The 14,583-nt window shown below is 47.2% G+C and overlaps 1 protein-coding gene across 3 annotated transcripts in view; it reads right to left on the reverse strand.

Annotated features, from left to right (window-relative positions):
* Positions 1–298: 298 nt before the first annotated feature.
* best2 (bestrophin 2) overlaps positions 299–14,583 on the reverse strand; it is a 34,816-nt gene continuing 20,531 nt past the window's right edge. For 2 of the 3 annotated variants that reach the window (XM_060855158.1, XM_060855157.1), the window contains exons 7-11: positions 14,289–14,366; positions 13,094–13,246; positions 10,086–10,166; positions 7,982–8,172; positions 299–3,898 (exon numbers count right to left, since the gene is read on the reverse strand). In XM_060855158.1, coding sequence (XP_060711141.1) covers positions 3,016–3,898; positions 7,982–8,172; positions 10,086–10,166; positions 13,094–13,246; positions 14,289–14,366 — 1,386 coding nt within the window. In that variant the 3' untranslated portion in view covers positions 299–3,015. The remainder of the gene's footprint in view (positions 3,899–7,981; positions 8,173–10,085; positions 10,167–13,093; positions 13,247–14,288; positions 14,367–14,583) is intronic. The other variant, XM_060855159.1, reaches the window with a different exon arrangement.

Raw genomic sequence — 14,583 nt, forward strand, 5'->3', positions numbered from 1 at the left:
GAGGTGTTTTTTAGATCGGAGGTCTGTGACCAGCAGTGTTCCACAAAGATTGGTGCTGCATCCACTTTTGTTGGTCATTTGTATAAAAGATTTGGATGAGACTATAGCAGGAGAAAGTGAGGTCTGCAGATGCTGGAGATCAGAGCTGAAAATGTGTTGCTGGAAAAGCGCAACAGGTCAGGCAGCATCCAAAGAACAGGAAATTTGACGTTTCGGGCAAAAGCCATTCCTGAAGAAGGGCTCACACCCGAAACGTCGAATCTCCTGTTCCTTGGATGCTGCCTGACCTGCTGCGCTTTTCCAGCAACACATTTTCAGCATGAGACTATAGCAGACATGCTTAGTCAGTTTGCAGATGACACCAAGATTGGAATAGTGAACAGTGATGTAGGTTATCTAAGACTGCAAAGAGAACTAGGTCAGTGGGGTGAAGAGTGGTAGATGGGGTTTAATTTGGATAAATGCAAGGTATTACATTTTGGTAAAACAAACCAGGGTGGCACTTATATGATTAAAAGTAAGGGCTTGGCCAGTTGGAGAATAGAGAGAGCTAGGGATTCGCATGCATAATTCTTTTGAAGTTTGCATCACATAGGGTGCTTAGGAAGGCATAAATACTCTTGCCTTCTTCCCTCTGACCTTCAAGTATAGGATATTATGGTGAGGTTGTACAGGTCATTGGTGAGGCCTGTTCTGGAGTACTGTATCCAGTTTGGTCGCCCTGTTACAGGAAGGATATTCTTAAGCTGGAGATGATTCTGAAAAGATTCACCAGCATGTTGCCAGGAACGGAGGGTTTGACTAATGGAGAGACGGTGGATAGGCTGAGACTTTCTTCACTGGCGTGTAGGAGGTTGAGGGGTGACCTTACAGGGGTTTATAAAATCATGAGGGACATAGACATGGTGAATAGGAAAGGTGTTTTCACTAGGGTGGGGGATTTCGAGACTCGAGGGCATTTTTTAAGGTGAGAGGAGAAAGATTTCAAAATGACACGAGGGCCTTTTTGTTTCACAAAGCAGTTTGTGTGTGGAATGAACTTCCAGCAGAAGGATGCAGGTACATTTATAAGGTTTAAAAGACATTTAGATGAATGTACCTGAATAAGAAATGTTTGGGGGGATATGGGCCAAGCACAGGCAGGTGGGACTGGTTTAGTTTGGGATTATGATCGATATGGACTGGTTGGACTGAAGGGTCTATACCTGCGCTGTACGACTCTGATTTTCTTTAATTTAATAAACAAAATTCATCTCCCTAACTCAGTTTGTGGTCTCTGTATAACAGACACTGGAAGGGTTCCAACAGAGCCTTTGAAATATCCAGAAAGCCTATTAAAATTGTTCCAAGTGAGCAATTTAACAAATACCTACAATTCCAAATTCATCAGCTAGTTGTTTAGACAGTAGACAATAGGTGCAGGAGTAGGCCATTCAGCCCTTCGAGCATTTCTTGTAACAAATATTGTTGGTAACAATGCTTTCAGCCATAACGTTTTAAAGCAGGAGAGAAAATCCATTGATAATACCTTCCCTGCACCGCCACCAAAAAAAGGTACATAGATCATTGTCCAAGACGTCGGTCACTATCCATGCCAGCATTTAGTTAAGGCTGGGAAATGCAAGGTTTTGAGGTCTTAGGGAAGTCAAGGGGATATGGAAAGCAGGCATTAAATCTTACTGATGGTGTTGAATGGTTGAGCAGGCTTGATGGACTGAGTGGTCTCTTCCTGCTCTTGAAGTTTGTGTTTAACGGGTTCATGTTCCTAAGGAGCGTCCTTGTACTCATCCTCATGTAACCTTATTGTTGTCACCTGTCTCTTTGCAGCTTGTGGTTATTGATTGTAGAATCCACTTAAACACATTGAGCCTGATTGCTGTATGTGATGCTCTGCTATATGTAACGCATCAGGCCATGTGGACGAAGGGTTACTCCATGGTGTACAGTCCACGAAGCTCAATGAGTGTGTCAAATTCTCCTCCCTCCCCGGGCAAGCTGTTCCAAAGTCTGTCCTTTCCTTAAACTGACACAACGTCCTCCCACAATTCCAACTCTCCCTTCCCCCAAACAATCAGGACCTTTTCCCAAAATCTATGCAAATAGACATTTCTCTCTGCAATGTTGGTGTTATTAAACTTCTCCAGTCAATTCCCATTGCTCATGAGGCGATGCTCCCAGGGTTCAGTGACTTTTGTCAGCGTTACATAGGTGAACAGGCAATTAAACAAAGAAAGAAGCAAAGCATAGAATCCTGTGCACAGACGGGCAGTCATATCAGAAGGAGTCATCAGTGAAGGTTTTGAATCAAAAGCCAAGCCCAGAGTCGCTGCTTTTCACTTTGCATTTCTGTCTCATCCTTGTTCATCTGACAGGTGTGTCTTTATTCATCAGTCAGTGCAAGTGCTCAAATCTGTTAATGAAGCAGTGCACCTTAACGCTCAAAGTGCAATCCAAGGTGAAAATGGGAAATATTGGCAGACTCACAAGTGTGGGCTTTGACACTGAGGAGACGGGTCATCAGGAAGTAATTTAATGGGAATGGGGGGGAAGAATGGGAATGTGGGGGGAATGGGAATGGGGGAAAGAATGGGAATGGGGGGAGGAATGGGATTGGGGGTGGGAAGAATGGGAATGGGAGGGGGAAATCGCAGGTGGGAATGTTCAGCATAAACAAACGATGGGCAGCAATTGTGAAATTAATTCCTTTCTGCTCTTCATTAGGTTCTGGCGGTTGGGTAAAGAGTTTGATATGAAGAAGCAAACGGCTTTTCTCCAGAAACAGTGGACTTTGCAAAAATCCTTCATTCAAGCCACAAGAATTCTGACTTTTAATCTTCACAGAATCAGTGATGTCCAAGGTAGAGGGAGTCTGCTCTTGAAAGGTGATGGAATTTGACAGGAGGATACAGGAAGCTAAATAAAAAGTAGGTTGGTCTTCACAGTTCGTTTTTATTATCTTCTTCTTCCCCCCCCAAAAAAGTTCAGTCTTAAAACCAGCCCAGCCCTCTCTCCACCTCACAGCTGGGAGGTGGTGTCTAAGAGGAAGGACTCCCTGCCGTTAAGGCACGGCGGCTCGGAGATGTGCAGGAACACGCCGCCCTCCTCCGCTAGCAGAGACCGTTTGGCCGTCCCGGGCCAGTGGGATTTCTCCCCCGGTTCCTCCTCGGCGGGAGACAGGGGGAGTAAAGGGGGCTTGCCCTTCAGCCCGACCCCTGGGTGCTGCAGAGCCTGCGTTCCCCGGTGCTCCGCCGAGCTGGGCGCCACTAAAGGTGGCGTGTTGTTGTTGTTGCTGCTGCTGCTGCCTGTGTCCGGGAGCGGCAGCATCTCCGGGTTTCTCTGGGTCACCTGGATTCTGCACTCCCGGTAAGAATCGTAGGGAAACAGCAAATCCCCTGGGGGTGGGGGTGTCTCTCTGGAGTTGGTGGGGGGTGCACCGTCTTCCTGCAGGGGAGAGTCACCAGCTCTGGGCGGTGCATCCAGGAGACCATCACTGCCCTGGTCCTGGGCGCCCGGGGGAGGCAGCGCCTTCTCGCCCGCCGCCCCCAAGCTGCTGCTCTCGGTCTCGGTCTCGCCCACGGCCCCCTCCCCGCCCTCGGAGAGGAACTGGATCTTGGCCAGCGCCTTGTGTTCGCCGTAGGTGCCGCAGGAGCAGGCGGTGGTCTGGGTGTCCTGGCACAGGCAGCTGTACATCGAGGCGTCCGAGGAGACGCTGTTGCCCCGCTTGAGCAGCTGGAAGGGCCGGCCGTGGCGTGCGATGTTGCCGCGGAAGCCGGGCGACGACGGGCCGCTGGGCAGGAGGCGGCTGAACAGCGGCACATGCGGCTGCCGGGCGCCCCCCTGCTCCAAGTTCTCCTCGATCTCCTCCATCGGCTGAAAGTGCATGTCGTCTTTGGAAATCCTAGATGTTTGTTTTTTTTGTGAAAAGAAAAGTGAAGGTTGAGCATCTAACCACAAGAGATCAATTCTTTCCCCCCCCCTTATTCTCCCCCCTTTCCCCCCCCTATTCTCCCCCCATTCCCCCCTTATTCTCCCCCCATTCCCCCCCTATTCTCCCCCCATTCCCCCTTATTCTCCCCCCATTCCCCCCCTTATTCTCCCCCATTCCCCCCTTATTCTCCCCCATTCCCCCTTTATTCCCCCATTTCCCCATTCCCCCCTTATTTCCCCCCCCCCCTTATTTCCCCCATTCCTCCCTTATTCTCCCCCTTATTCCCCCATTCCCCCCTTATTTCCCCCATTCCCCCCTTATTCTCCCCTTTATTCCCCCATTCCCCCCTTATTCCCCCATTTCCCCCTTATTTCCCCCATTCCCCCCTTATTCTCCCCCTTATTCCCCCATTACCCCCTTATTTCCCCCATTTCCCCCTTATTCTCCCCTTTATTCCCCCCATTCCCCCCTTATTCCCCATTACCCCCTTATTTCCCCCATTTCCCCCTTATTCTCCCCTTTATTCCCCCCATTCCCCCCTTATTCCCCCATTACCCCCTTATTTCCCCCATTCCCCCTATTTCCCCCATTCCCCCCTTATTCCCCCATTACCCCCTTATTTCCCCCATTCCCCCCTTATTCTCCCCTTTATTTCCCCCATTACCCCCTTATTTCCCCCATTCCCCCCTTATTCTCCCCTTTATTCCCCCCATTACCCCCTTATTTCCCCCATTCCCCCCTTATTCTCCCCTTTATTCCCCCATTACCCCCTTATTTCCCCCATTCCCCCTTATTCTCCCCCTTATTCCCCCATTCCCCCCTTATTCTCCCCCCTTATTCTCCCCCCCTTATTCTCCCCCCTTTTATCACCCCCCTTTTATTTCCCCCCATTTTTATTTTCCCCCTTTATTTCACCCCCCCTTTAATTTTATTTTTTTCCCCTTTATTTTATTTTTCCCCTCTGGAAAAGTTGGGGTGGAGGGGTGAAAAAATTCTCCTTCTCCAAAACCGAGTTTCAGCAGGAACACGTGAAATAAGGGAAACTAATGTGGTCATTCTAACTAGGCAACAGTGAGGACTGCAGATGCTGGAGATCAGAGTCTAGATCAGAGTGGTGCTGGAAAAGCACAGCAGGTCAGGCAGCATCCGAGGAGCAGGAAAATTGACGTTTTGGGCAAAAGCCCTTCATCAGATTCCTCATGGTGGTTTTCCAGCGCCACTCCAATCTAGACTCTGGTCATTCTAGCAGATGAGAGACTTAAACAATCGAGGTATTTTTCAATGTGTAATTTCAGTTACATCACACTGCAAACATTTGCTATAAATTCTGTGTCTTACATTCGTGTACTCCACAACCACCTGATGAAGGAGCAGCGCTCCAAAAGCTAGTGCTTCCAATTAAACCTATTGGACTATAAACTGGTGTTGTGATTTTCAACCAGGAACACATAGACTGTGACCCAGCCAGCACAGTGTCAGTGCCCGAAGCTGAGTAACTCTAAATCTCCTGGTTATAATTTTTCTCTTTTTTAATAAAAGAAAATAAAAAGAACAAATGTATTTTCTAAACAAAGGGGGGGAAAAGTCAAAATTCCATCTCCAAAAAAAAGTAGAAACCAACAGTATTAGGAACACTTACTGTAGGCACCAGCCATCACAGAGTCAATAGTCTAACCTGAGGAGACTCTAAATCTCCTGGTAATATTTCTTTTTCCTTGATTTTTTTTTCTCCCCAGCACCCAGTTCTGTCCTGTGTGTGCAGGTGTAGGACACAGTGTAGAACAACTCCCCCTCCCCCTCCCCCTCCCCTCGCTTAATAACATATTGAAATGCTTCATCTTCAGTGAGTTGTCCCTCTCGCATAAACTACCTCAACCCTCCTTCTCACTAACAGTTGTGTGGTCTTACAAACCATAGGGGCTGCTCCCTTACTAGAGAGGTGTGAGTATCGAAAAGATGTGAAACATGAAAGGGTTCAGAAAAGGTTTACAAGGATTTTGTTAGATTAGATTAGATTACTGTTGCCAGGGTTGGAGGAGCTGAGCTACAGGAAGAGGCTGAATAGGCTGGGGCTGTTTTCCCTGGAGCGACGGAGGCTGAGGGGTGACCTTATAGCAGTTTATAAAATATGAGGGACGTGGATATGGTTACCAAATAAGGTCTTTTTCCTGGGATGGGGGGAGTCCAGAACTAGAGGGCATAGGTTAAGGTGAGAGGGGAAAGATATAAAAGGGACCTAAGGGGCAACTTTTTCACACAGAGGGTGGCGCGTGTATGGAACAAGCTGCCAGAGGAAGTGGTGGAGGCTGGTACAATTGCAACATTTAAAAGGCATCTGGATGGATATGTGAATACGAAGGGTTTGGAGGGATATGGGCTGGGTGCTGGCAAGTCGGACTAGATTGGGTTGCGATATCTGGTTGGCATGGACGAGTTGGACTGAAGGGTCTGTTTCCGTGCCGTACATCTCTATGACTCTCTGACTGGTGGCGATTTAACCTGAGGGCCACCAGACCTCGGGCAAGGGAAGAGGTTGAGAAGCAAAGTCCTTCATGGTAACCTCAAACCGGTGTTGGGAATCGAACCCATGCTGCTGGCATCACACTGCTCTGCAAACCAATGATTCAGGGTCAATGCCACTGCCCAAAACCTAGGGCTTCTACCAGCTACAAAGTCAAAGGCAGTAGGCAGGTGGGAACACCATTGCTTTGGGTTCCCCTCCAAGCCACATACCATCCTGACTTGCAATAATATCACTGTTCCTTCGCAGTTACTGGGTTAAGATTCTGTCATTCCCTTCCCTACACCACAAGGACTATAGCGGTTCAATTAGGCAGCTCACTACCACCTTATTTGAGGGCAGCATCCTGTGGATGGCTTTTTTCCCTCAAAGTAACAGCAAGCGCCTACATAGCAGCTTTTGATTGATGGGAACAATGATGTAACTCTAAGCATCCCAGTGCCCAACCAAGTAGAAAGGTGAGCTCTTGGTTTGGGATCCTCGATAGCACAAGGACAATTTGCACTGAATCAATTCAATTCAGACTCTTCTCCCACCCCCAAAACCTTTGAGAAAACGACTTGACAGAAGCTTCCTAATGAGCAGGACCATTAACTGGTCGACACGGTTAATATACTAGTCACACAGTAATTTGCTGGAAGGGTCATCGTTTGTGCAGATGACAAGGTGTTTTCATCTTTAATTGAATTGAATTGAAGCATCAAGTCACAATCTAAAATGATTTTTCTAAGTGCTAAAATCTACTTTTGTCGAGGGTGGAATAAAAACAATGTTGAGGAACACGTCCTTCTTCCTGACAGGGGGAATGGACTATACTCACTGCTGTGGAACATCCAATCTGACCCTCTGTTTTCGAAAGAATGCTCATATTTACATAGTTCTTTTCAGACCACAGACTATTGAGCAGCAGTACGGGCAAATACAGAGTCATGATGTGGAGGAACCGGTGTTGGACTGGACTGGAGTGGGCAAAGTTAAAAATCACACAACATAAGGTTATAGTCTAACAGGTTTATATGGGAGCACTAGCTTTCGAAGTGATGCTCCAAATACAGAATGCAAGCTCCTCTTATTTATCCCTAGGCGTGTACCACCACCAAGCCCATACTGTACACGTGTGACCTTTCTCACCTCAGTCAGATCAAGGACATTAAATTTCACCTCTCACCCTCTGATGTTAAAACTGACCCCAAAAAGGGGACTACCCACAGATTTTATAGACTGTTCAACTTCAAAAGACGAGGTGGGGATATCAACTCTAATTGGAAGGTGCATTCCCTACGCAGCAACAACAACCACACTTTGTGGGTAGTAAGTGCTTTGGGATAAGACTGAGGTCACGAAAGGTGCTATTTAAATGCAAGTCTCAATGTGTGTGTTACCCAGAAAGATTTCTGCACTTTCTTTTGTACTTTAAATGGTGCAACAGCTCGATTTAAGTGAACACACAGGGGAGCAGAGTTTGGCTGTTCTTTTACCGCACGCCATTACCCTGCCGGGTCGAGCAACGTTGTAAAGTGATGGCAACTCACGTCATGTCGAAGGTGGAGCCCTGGAAGGACGGTTTCTGCAGCACAAACACGGTGGCAGCAGTGTACGGGGGGCGAGGGTTGGATTCGTTCCAATACCGATCCTTTTCCATTAAGGGCAAATCCTGATACATGTCATCGACCGCCATCATTGACACCTGAATGCAACAGTCACAACTACAGTCAATGCAACCCTGCAAAAAAGGGACAGCCAACTCAACAAGAGTAACTCAGTCAAGGAGTGTTTAGGAGAGACTTTGGGAAGGGGGGAGGGGAAATGGATGGGATGGAGGGGTGGGGGAAGAGGAGATACAGTCAAAAGTGATTTTGTTTCCCCCCCCCCGCTCACCCATCATCACCCCACAGGCTTCTTGCCTTCTCCTCTGACTGTGAACTCATGCTGAAGTATAGCCCCATGGTAAACTCTCAGTACCTTACAAAACATGGTCATTCACAGTGCAAGATAGGGTGTTTGATTTTCAATTCATGGGCTGTGGGCATCACTTGACCAACCATTTACTGTCTATCAGGAATGAAATGTTAGGCTGGAGTCACATGTAGGCCAGGCTAGGTAAGGATTTCCTTCTCAATTAAGAGATTAGCGACCCAGACAGGTTTTGACATCACGGTCACCATCTCTTCATTTCTGTTAAATTTGATTTTCACCATCTGCTACAGTAGGAGTTTAACCCAGGTCCCCAGTCTGGGTCACAAGAGCAGTAGCGTGACCATCACACCGTCTGGAGAGGACTTGGGGACACCCGCACCCACCGCCCCGTGGCTGAACACTTCAACTCCCCCTCCCACTCCGTCAAGAACATGCAGGTCCTGGGCCTCCTCCACCGCCAAACCATTACCATCTGACACCTGGAGGAGAAACGCCTCATATTCCACTCTGGGACCCTGCAACCGCACGGGATCAATATGGATTTTAACAGCTTCCTCATTTCCCCTCCCCCCACATTATCACAGTCCGGAGCCTCCAACTCAGCACTGCCCTCCAGACCCCCGTCCATCATCCCTCCCTGACCTATCATCTTCTCCCTCACTTTCATCCACCTATCACTTGCCCAGCTACCTTCCCCCAACCCCACCCTCCTCCCATTTATCTCTCAGCCCTGACTCACGAGCCTCATTCCTGATGAAGGGTGTATGCCGAAACGTCAATTCTCCTGCTCCCTGGATGCTGCTTGACCTGTTGTGCTTTTCCAGCGCTACACTCTCAACCCCCCGCCACACCATCTGTTAACCAGTCGGTTGACCTGTTGAAAGGTGGAGACTGCAGATGCTGGAGGTCAGTGCTGGTAAAGCACAGCCAGTCAGGCAGCATCCAAGGAGCAGGAGACTCCATGTTTCAAGCAGGAATGTGGGGAGGGCCCCAAGGAGACTGAGAGATAAATGGGAGGGGGTGTGGGCTGGGGGAGAAGGTAGCTGGGAGTGCATTGGTAGATGAAGGTGGGGTGCAATGGTGATAGGTCGGAGTGAAGAGTAGAGGGATAGGTAGGAAGGAAGTTGGACAGGTCATGAGGGTGGTGCCCAGTTGGAGGGTTGGATCTGGGCTAAGGTGGGGGGAGGGGAGATGAGGAAACTAGTGAAATCGACATTGATCCCATGTGGTTAGAGGGTCCCAAGGCAGAAGATGAGGGATTCTTCCTCCAGGTGGCTAGGATTTGGGATGGAGGAGGCCCAGGACCTGCATGTCCTTGGTGGAGTGGGAGAGGGAGTTGAAGTGCTTGGCCATAAGATGGTGGGGTTGATTGATGAGTGTGTCTGAAACGTTCCACAAGTTGGACTGAGGTGGACTGAGAGAATCCAAAACAGAGTCTATTGCCACCCTAACTGACAATCCAGACTTGGAACCCTGCCTCTTAAACCTTCCCAGCCCAAACAAAAAAGACCAATTTGAACCTGCCTGAGCTGGGCTTGGCATAAAGCGCAGATCAACCACAGAAACTCTCAACATGCGTAACTTGAAATACTAATAGAAACAGCTGACCACGGATGCTCTGATATCTTGTTGAGGCCCATCCCAAGTGAAAGCAGCTGAGATACTATCCCCCTCTGTCCCAGTGCCGCCCAAAGGTGCTGTATGTGCAATAGTCATTACCTGAAAGTTCCGATCAATCAAACGATTTGTTTCAAAGTCATCGTCATCTTCTCCAAAGGGGTTTATTAGTTGTTCTGCTACCTGTAATCAGACACAGCAACGTCAGTCCTCCAGAGAGTTCTTATCTTGGCCCACAGCTTGTAGCGTTCATTGAGACAACCTCAAGAAGGGGAATGGGACACATTTGGAAAGGGTGCTGCGGTATTTAGTTTGTGTACTTTCACACAGTGGGTTCCTAAGTGGGCAAATCTGAATGAAAGAGCCAGATTCCGAAATCCCAAGGTATCAACATCACAACGAGCGAAAGGGGTAGCCAAGTCCATCCTGGATTAACCATTAGGTGACACACATTGCTGTTGAGATGTGGGAAATCAATGACTTCTAAGGTTTCCCCCTCAATAACAAGAACGGGAGGTGTGGTACCTTTCTGAAGAAGGACCGGTGGATGACTTTGCTCTCTCTGATGTTAGTGAAAGACAAGCCCCATCATACATATAGTTGAAGAGATTCAAAGCCACAATTGATTGTAAAGTGTGGATTGTGCTAGAGAGCCTGCTCCCAGTCTGTTGCTAAAATTTCCTATCAAGTCGGCACTCAGTCGTGACCCCTTGTGGGAGCTGGTCAGAAATGAGTTCCACAGCCAGGCTGAAGGAGAGAATGAAGAGAGTTGGCAGCGGGGAAACATTCTAGAGGTATCTGATGGTCTCAGTGCAAGCTGACGTTGGTGGGGAATAGGAACTTGCCACAAATATGTGGCGCCTCATCAACAGGCAGCAACACAGTCAGAAACCAAGAACACGGAAGGGGAGAAAGCAGAGCCCTGGCTTGAGAACCAGGTTCCTTCAGGACAAAACTTGTCCTCTCTGTGCAGAGGGCACCCAGGTTGTGAAGCCAACCGGGCATCATCCTCGTTTCGAGACAGCAGGAAAGAATGACTGAGCGTCTCTGTTTTGAGATCCTGGGAGAAAACGTGTTAAGACGAGGGGATAGTGTGGTGAGTGACAAGGTGAAGAGATATGTAAGAGTAGGCCTTGTGTGAGCCTGTTTCTCCATTCTAAATCATGGCAGCTCTTTTAACTCAACGCCAATTTCTCCACACTATCCCCAAACTCCATTGTTGTCTTTAACATCTAGAAATCTATCAATCTCTGGCTTGACTGAGCCTCCACGGTAGGGTAAAGAATTACCACCCTCTGGGAGAAGGAATATCTCCACATCTCTATCATGAATGGCCCACCCCTTATTCCAAGACAGTGCCCCAATCTGGGAAAATAGCCTTTACTGTGAAGAAACCTGTATATTTCAATAATGTCTCCTCTAAATTGAAATGAGTACAGGCCCAATCTCTCCCCTCAAAACAAAATCCCTCTAAACCCAGGATCAACCTCACAAACCTCTGGACACCCTCCAATGCCAATTTATTTTTCCTCCAAAGGAGGACCAATACAGTTCACCAATGCTGTTCAGGTGTGGTCTGATTAGTATCTTGTATAGTTTTAGTAAGATTTCTTACAGAACATAAAGAGTTGGAGTGGGAATAGGCCATTCAGCACTGTGACCTTACTCTGCTATTCCATCGAAGCTCATCTCATCTCAGCCTCAACTCTATTTCCCTACCTGCTCACACCCATTACTAATCAAAAGTCTGTCCAACTGCTCCTCAAGTTTATTCAGTGTGCTGTTTTCCCTCTGTACTCTGGAGTACTGAGCTTCAGAGTCTCTGTTGAGTGAGTGATGACAGTGTAGGACAATGTGCATATCCCAGGCCAGGACATCGAGCGTGCAGGAAGAGATCTGGAACATTGCAAGGATAGGAAATATTTTAATCAAAGCTTTTTCATCTTGCACTCTGATTGGTAGAGGTGTTGCCATGGAGAAAGTACCAATTAATTATGTACAGTCTGCAGTGTGGCACATTTAAAATCAGACAGCACGGAAACTGACCCTTCGGTCCAACCCATCCATGCTAACCAAGTTTCCCAAACTAAACTAGTCACACTTGCCTGCATTTGACCCATATCCCCCTAAACCATGTATCTATTCAAATATCTTTTTAATGTTGTCAACACACCTGCATCTACCACTACTGCTGACAGTTTATTCCATGTACAAATCACCCTCTATGTGAAAACAGTTCCCCTCAACTTCCTTTTAAATCTTCCTCCTCTCACTTTAAAAATATGCTCTTTAGTTTTGAACTCCCCCACCCTAGGAAAAAAAGATCTTTGCTATTTGCCATATTTTTACCCTTCATAATTTTATAAACCTCTATATGGTCTTTGTCTCCTGCGCTCCAGTGAAAGAAGTCCCAGCCTATCCAACTTCTCTTTATAACTCAAATCCTCCAGTCCCAGCAACATCCTGATAAATCTTTTCTGAACACTCTCTAATTTAATAATATTCTTCCTATAGCAGGGTGACCAGAACTGGACACAGTACTCCAAAAGTGACCTCACTTATGACCTGTACAATCTCAACATGACATCCCAGCTCCTACACTCAATGTTCTGAGCAATGAAAGCAAGTATGCTAAATGCCTTCTGAACTACCCTGTCTACCTGTGACACCACTTTCAAAGAACTACATAGCTAAACCCCTGCATATATTACTGCACAGGACCCTAGCCATTGCAGACAGAAAATGACATTTATAAGCATTACACCCATTTCAACACAACAAAATAGGTGACAGCTCGTCCCTAATTCACTGTTTATGCCTTCACCAACGTCAATCTGCCTAGTTTAAAACTGAAATAAAGTTATTTAGCAATCATTTACGCCTCTAGCTGTCAGAATCCACTTGCCAACCAATTAACACTCTCCTCTCAAGCAGTGTAAGTGTTGGTTTTCCTCTCAAATTGATTTTCTTGCAAAGTGTCCTGATGTGTGCAAGATGAAAAACTTCAACAAAATGTGTCTTTTTTTCAGTGATGCCCAAGACTTGGTAGAGTTGGATTCTCATTCAATAAAAGATACAGACAATCACAGTCTCCCAGTCATTGATCCTACCTTCAGCCAACCAGCGTAGAAGAAAAACTGAAGCAGGGTGAATACAGGGACGTACAAGTCAATGTCATGACCTGCGTAGCCTTGGGCAGGGTCAAGAAACTGCCGTCCAATCAGGCAGGTCATGAAGAAACTGTACACTGCGATTGTAACAACCTGTACAGAGAGAGAGAAGAGAATGGGGGAGAGCATATGCAAGGTAACAGTATGGAGTATTTCTACCTAAGTTTCAGGCAACAAAACAACATCTGGTGCCAGAATATCATCCATGCTACTCCAAAACTGCGTCACTATCTGGGCCATCTCTCCCCCCTGAAAGGGAGGAGCATGCCCTACCCCATGCTCAACACCTGACAACAGTGCAACTGGGAGGGAGTAAAATCGACACGTGTTAAAACCCTATCTCACCATCACAGGTCACATCATAGATATATTTAATCACCTCTTCAGTCATGCCTCTGGGTGAGGTTTGAACTCATCCTCTGGCCCAGAGGTAGGGACGATACCTCCACTCCACAAGAATCCTCCAGGTCCTGGTCTCATCTTGTCTCCTATGAATGTTGATGCTTGGCACACTGCCAGCACTCCCTCACTGCAGGGACATCTAGAAAGGCTGTGGTAATATCTCCAGGCTGGTAACTCAAAGACACAGGTTACGGCTCTGGGGTGATACAGGGTGATGCTAACTGTGTGGGTTCAATTCCTGCACTGGCTGAGGTTATCCTGAAGGACTCAACCTCTCACCTCCTTCCTCTTAAACAACCACCAGCCATCCCTCTTCTAACAAGAGTGCTGCCTGCATTTTGGTAGGACTATGGTTACCTTTTAGTGGAGGGACGATACCACTACACCATATTCAAACCTGAACCTGTCCTGATCATCAATTTTCCTGCTCCTCGGACGCTGCCTGACCTGCTGTGCTTTTCCAGCACCACTCTAGTCTTGATTCTAATCTCCAGCATCAGCAGTACCCAGCCTGTCCTGATCTGTCAATATACACTTCCAACACTAGCCACTAGATGGGGATTAAGAGCCATCATCACCTTATGAACCGTGAGCAGACTCCAACATCCCTGCTGGTACCCTGACTAATGTCCATGAATTCAGCAGTGGAGTCAAAGATGCTGAGCACCTGTATAGGAAGGTTCAGCTATTTGTTGCAATGATTAATAACATTTAATACAATTGAAGCCATTACCTGTGTGTACACCAGTGGGATACTGATCCAGTCATAGTGAAACAGAAGACTGCACTTGGCTCTAAAGGTATTCAGTTCCTGAATGTTAGAAAGAAATAGATAAAGAGAGAACAGAAGGTACAATATTAAAATCAATCTCTAATAATTTTTCTCTCAGTATGACAAGAGTGTAACGCAGGAAGGAGGGGATAATAAGTGAAATTAAGTTACACAGAAACAAGTAGAGCATCAGTAACACACGGCAATGCCCAAGGAACATGATTGGAGTGAAAACAATAGGGTTTGGTTGGAATAC

This window comes from Hemiscyllium ocellatum, chromosome 45 (genome assembly GCF_020745735.1).
Source record: "Hemiscyllium ocellatum isolate sHemOce1 chromosome 45, sHemOce1.pat.X.cur, whole genome shotgun sequence".
In the NCBI taxonomy this organism is placed as follows: domain Eukaryota; kingdom Metazoa; phylum Chordata; class Chondrichthyes; order Orectolobiformes; family Hemiscylliidae; genus Hemiscyllium; species Hemiscyllium ocellatum.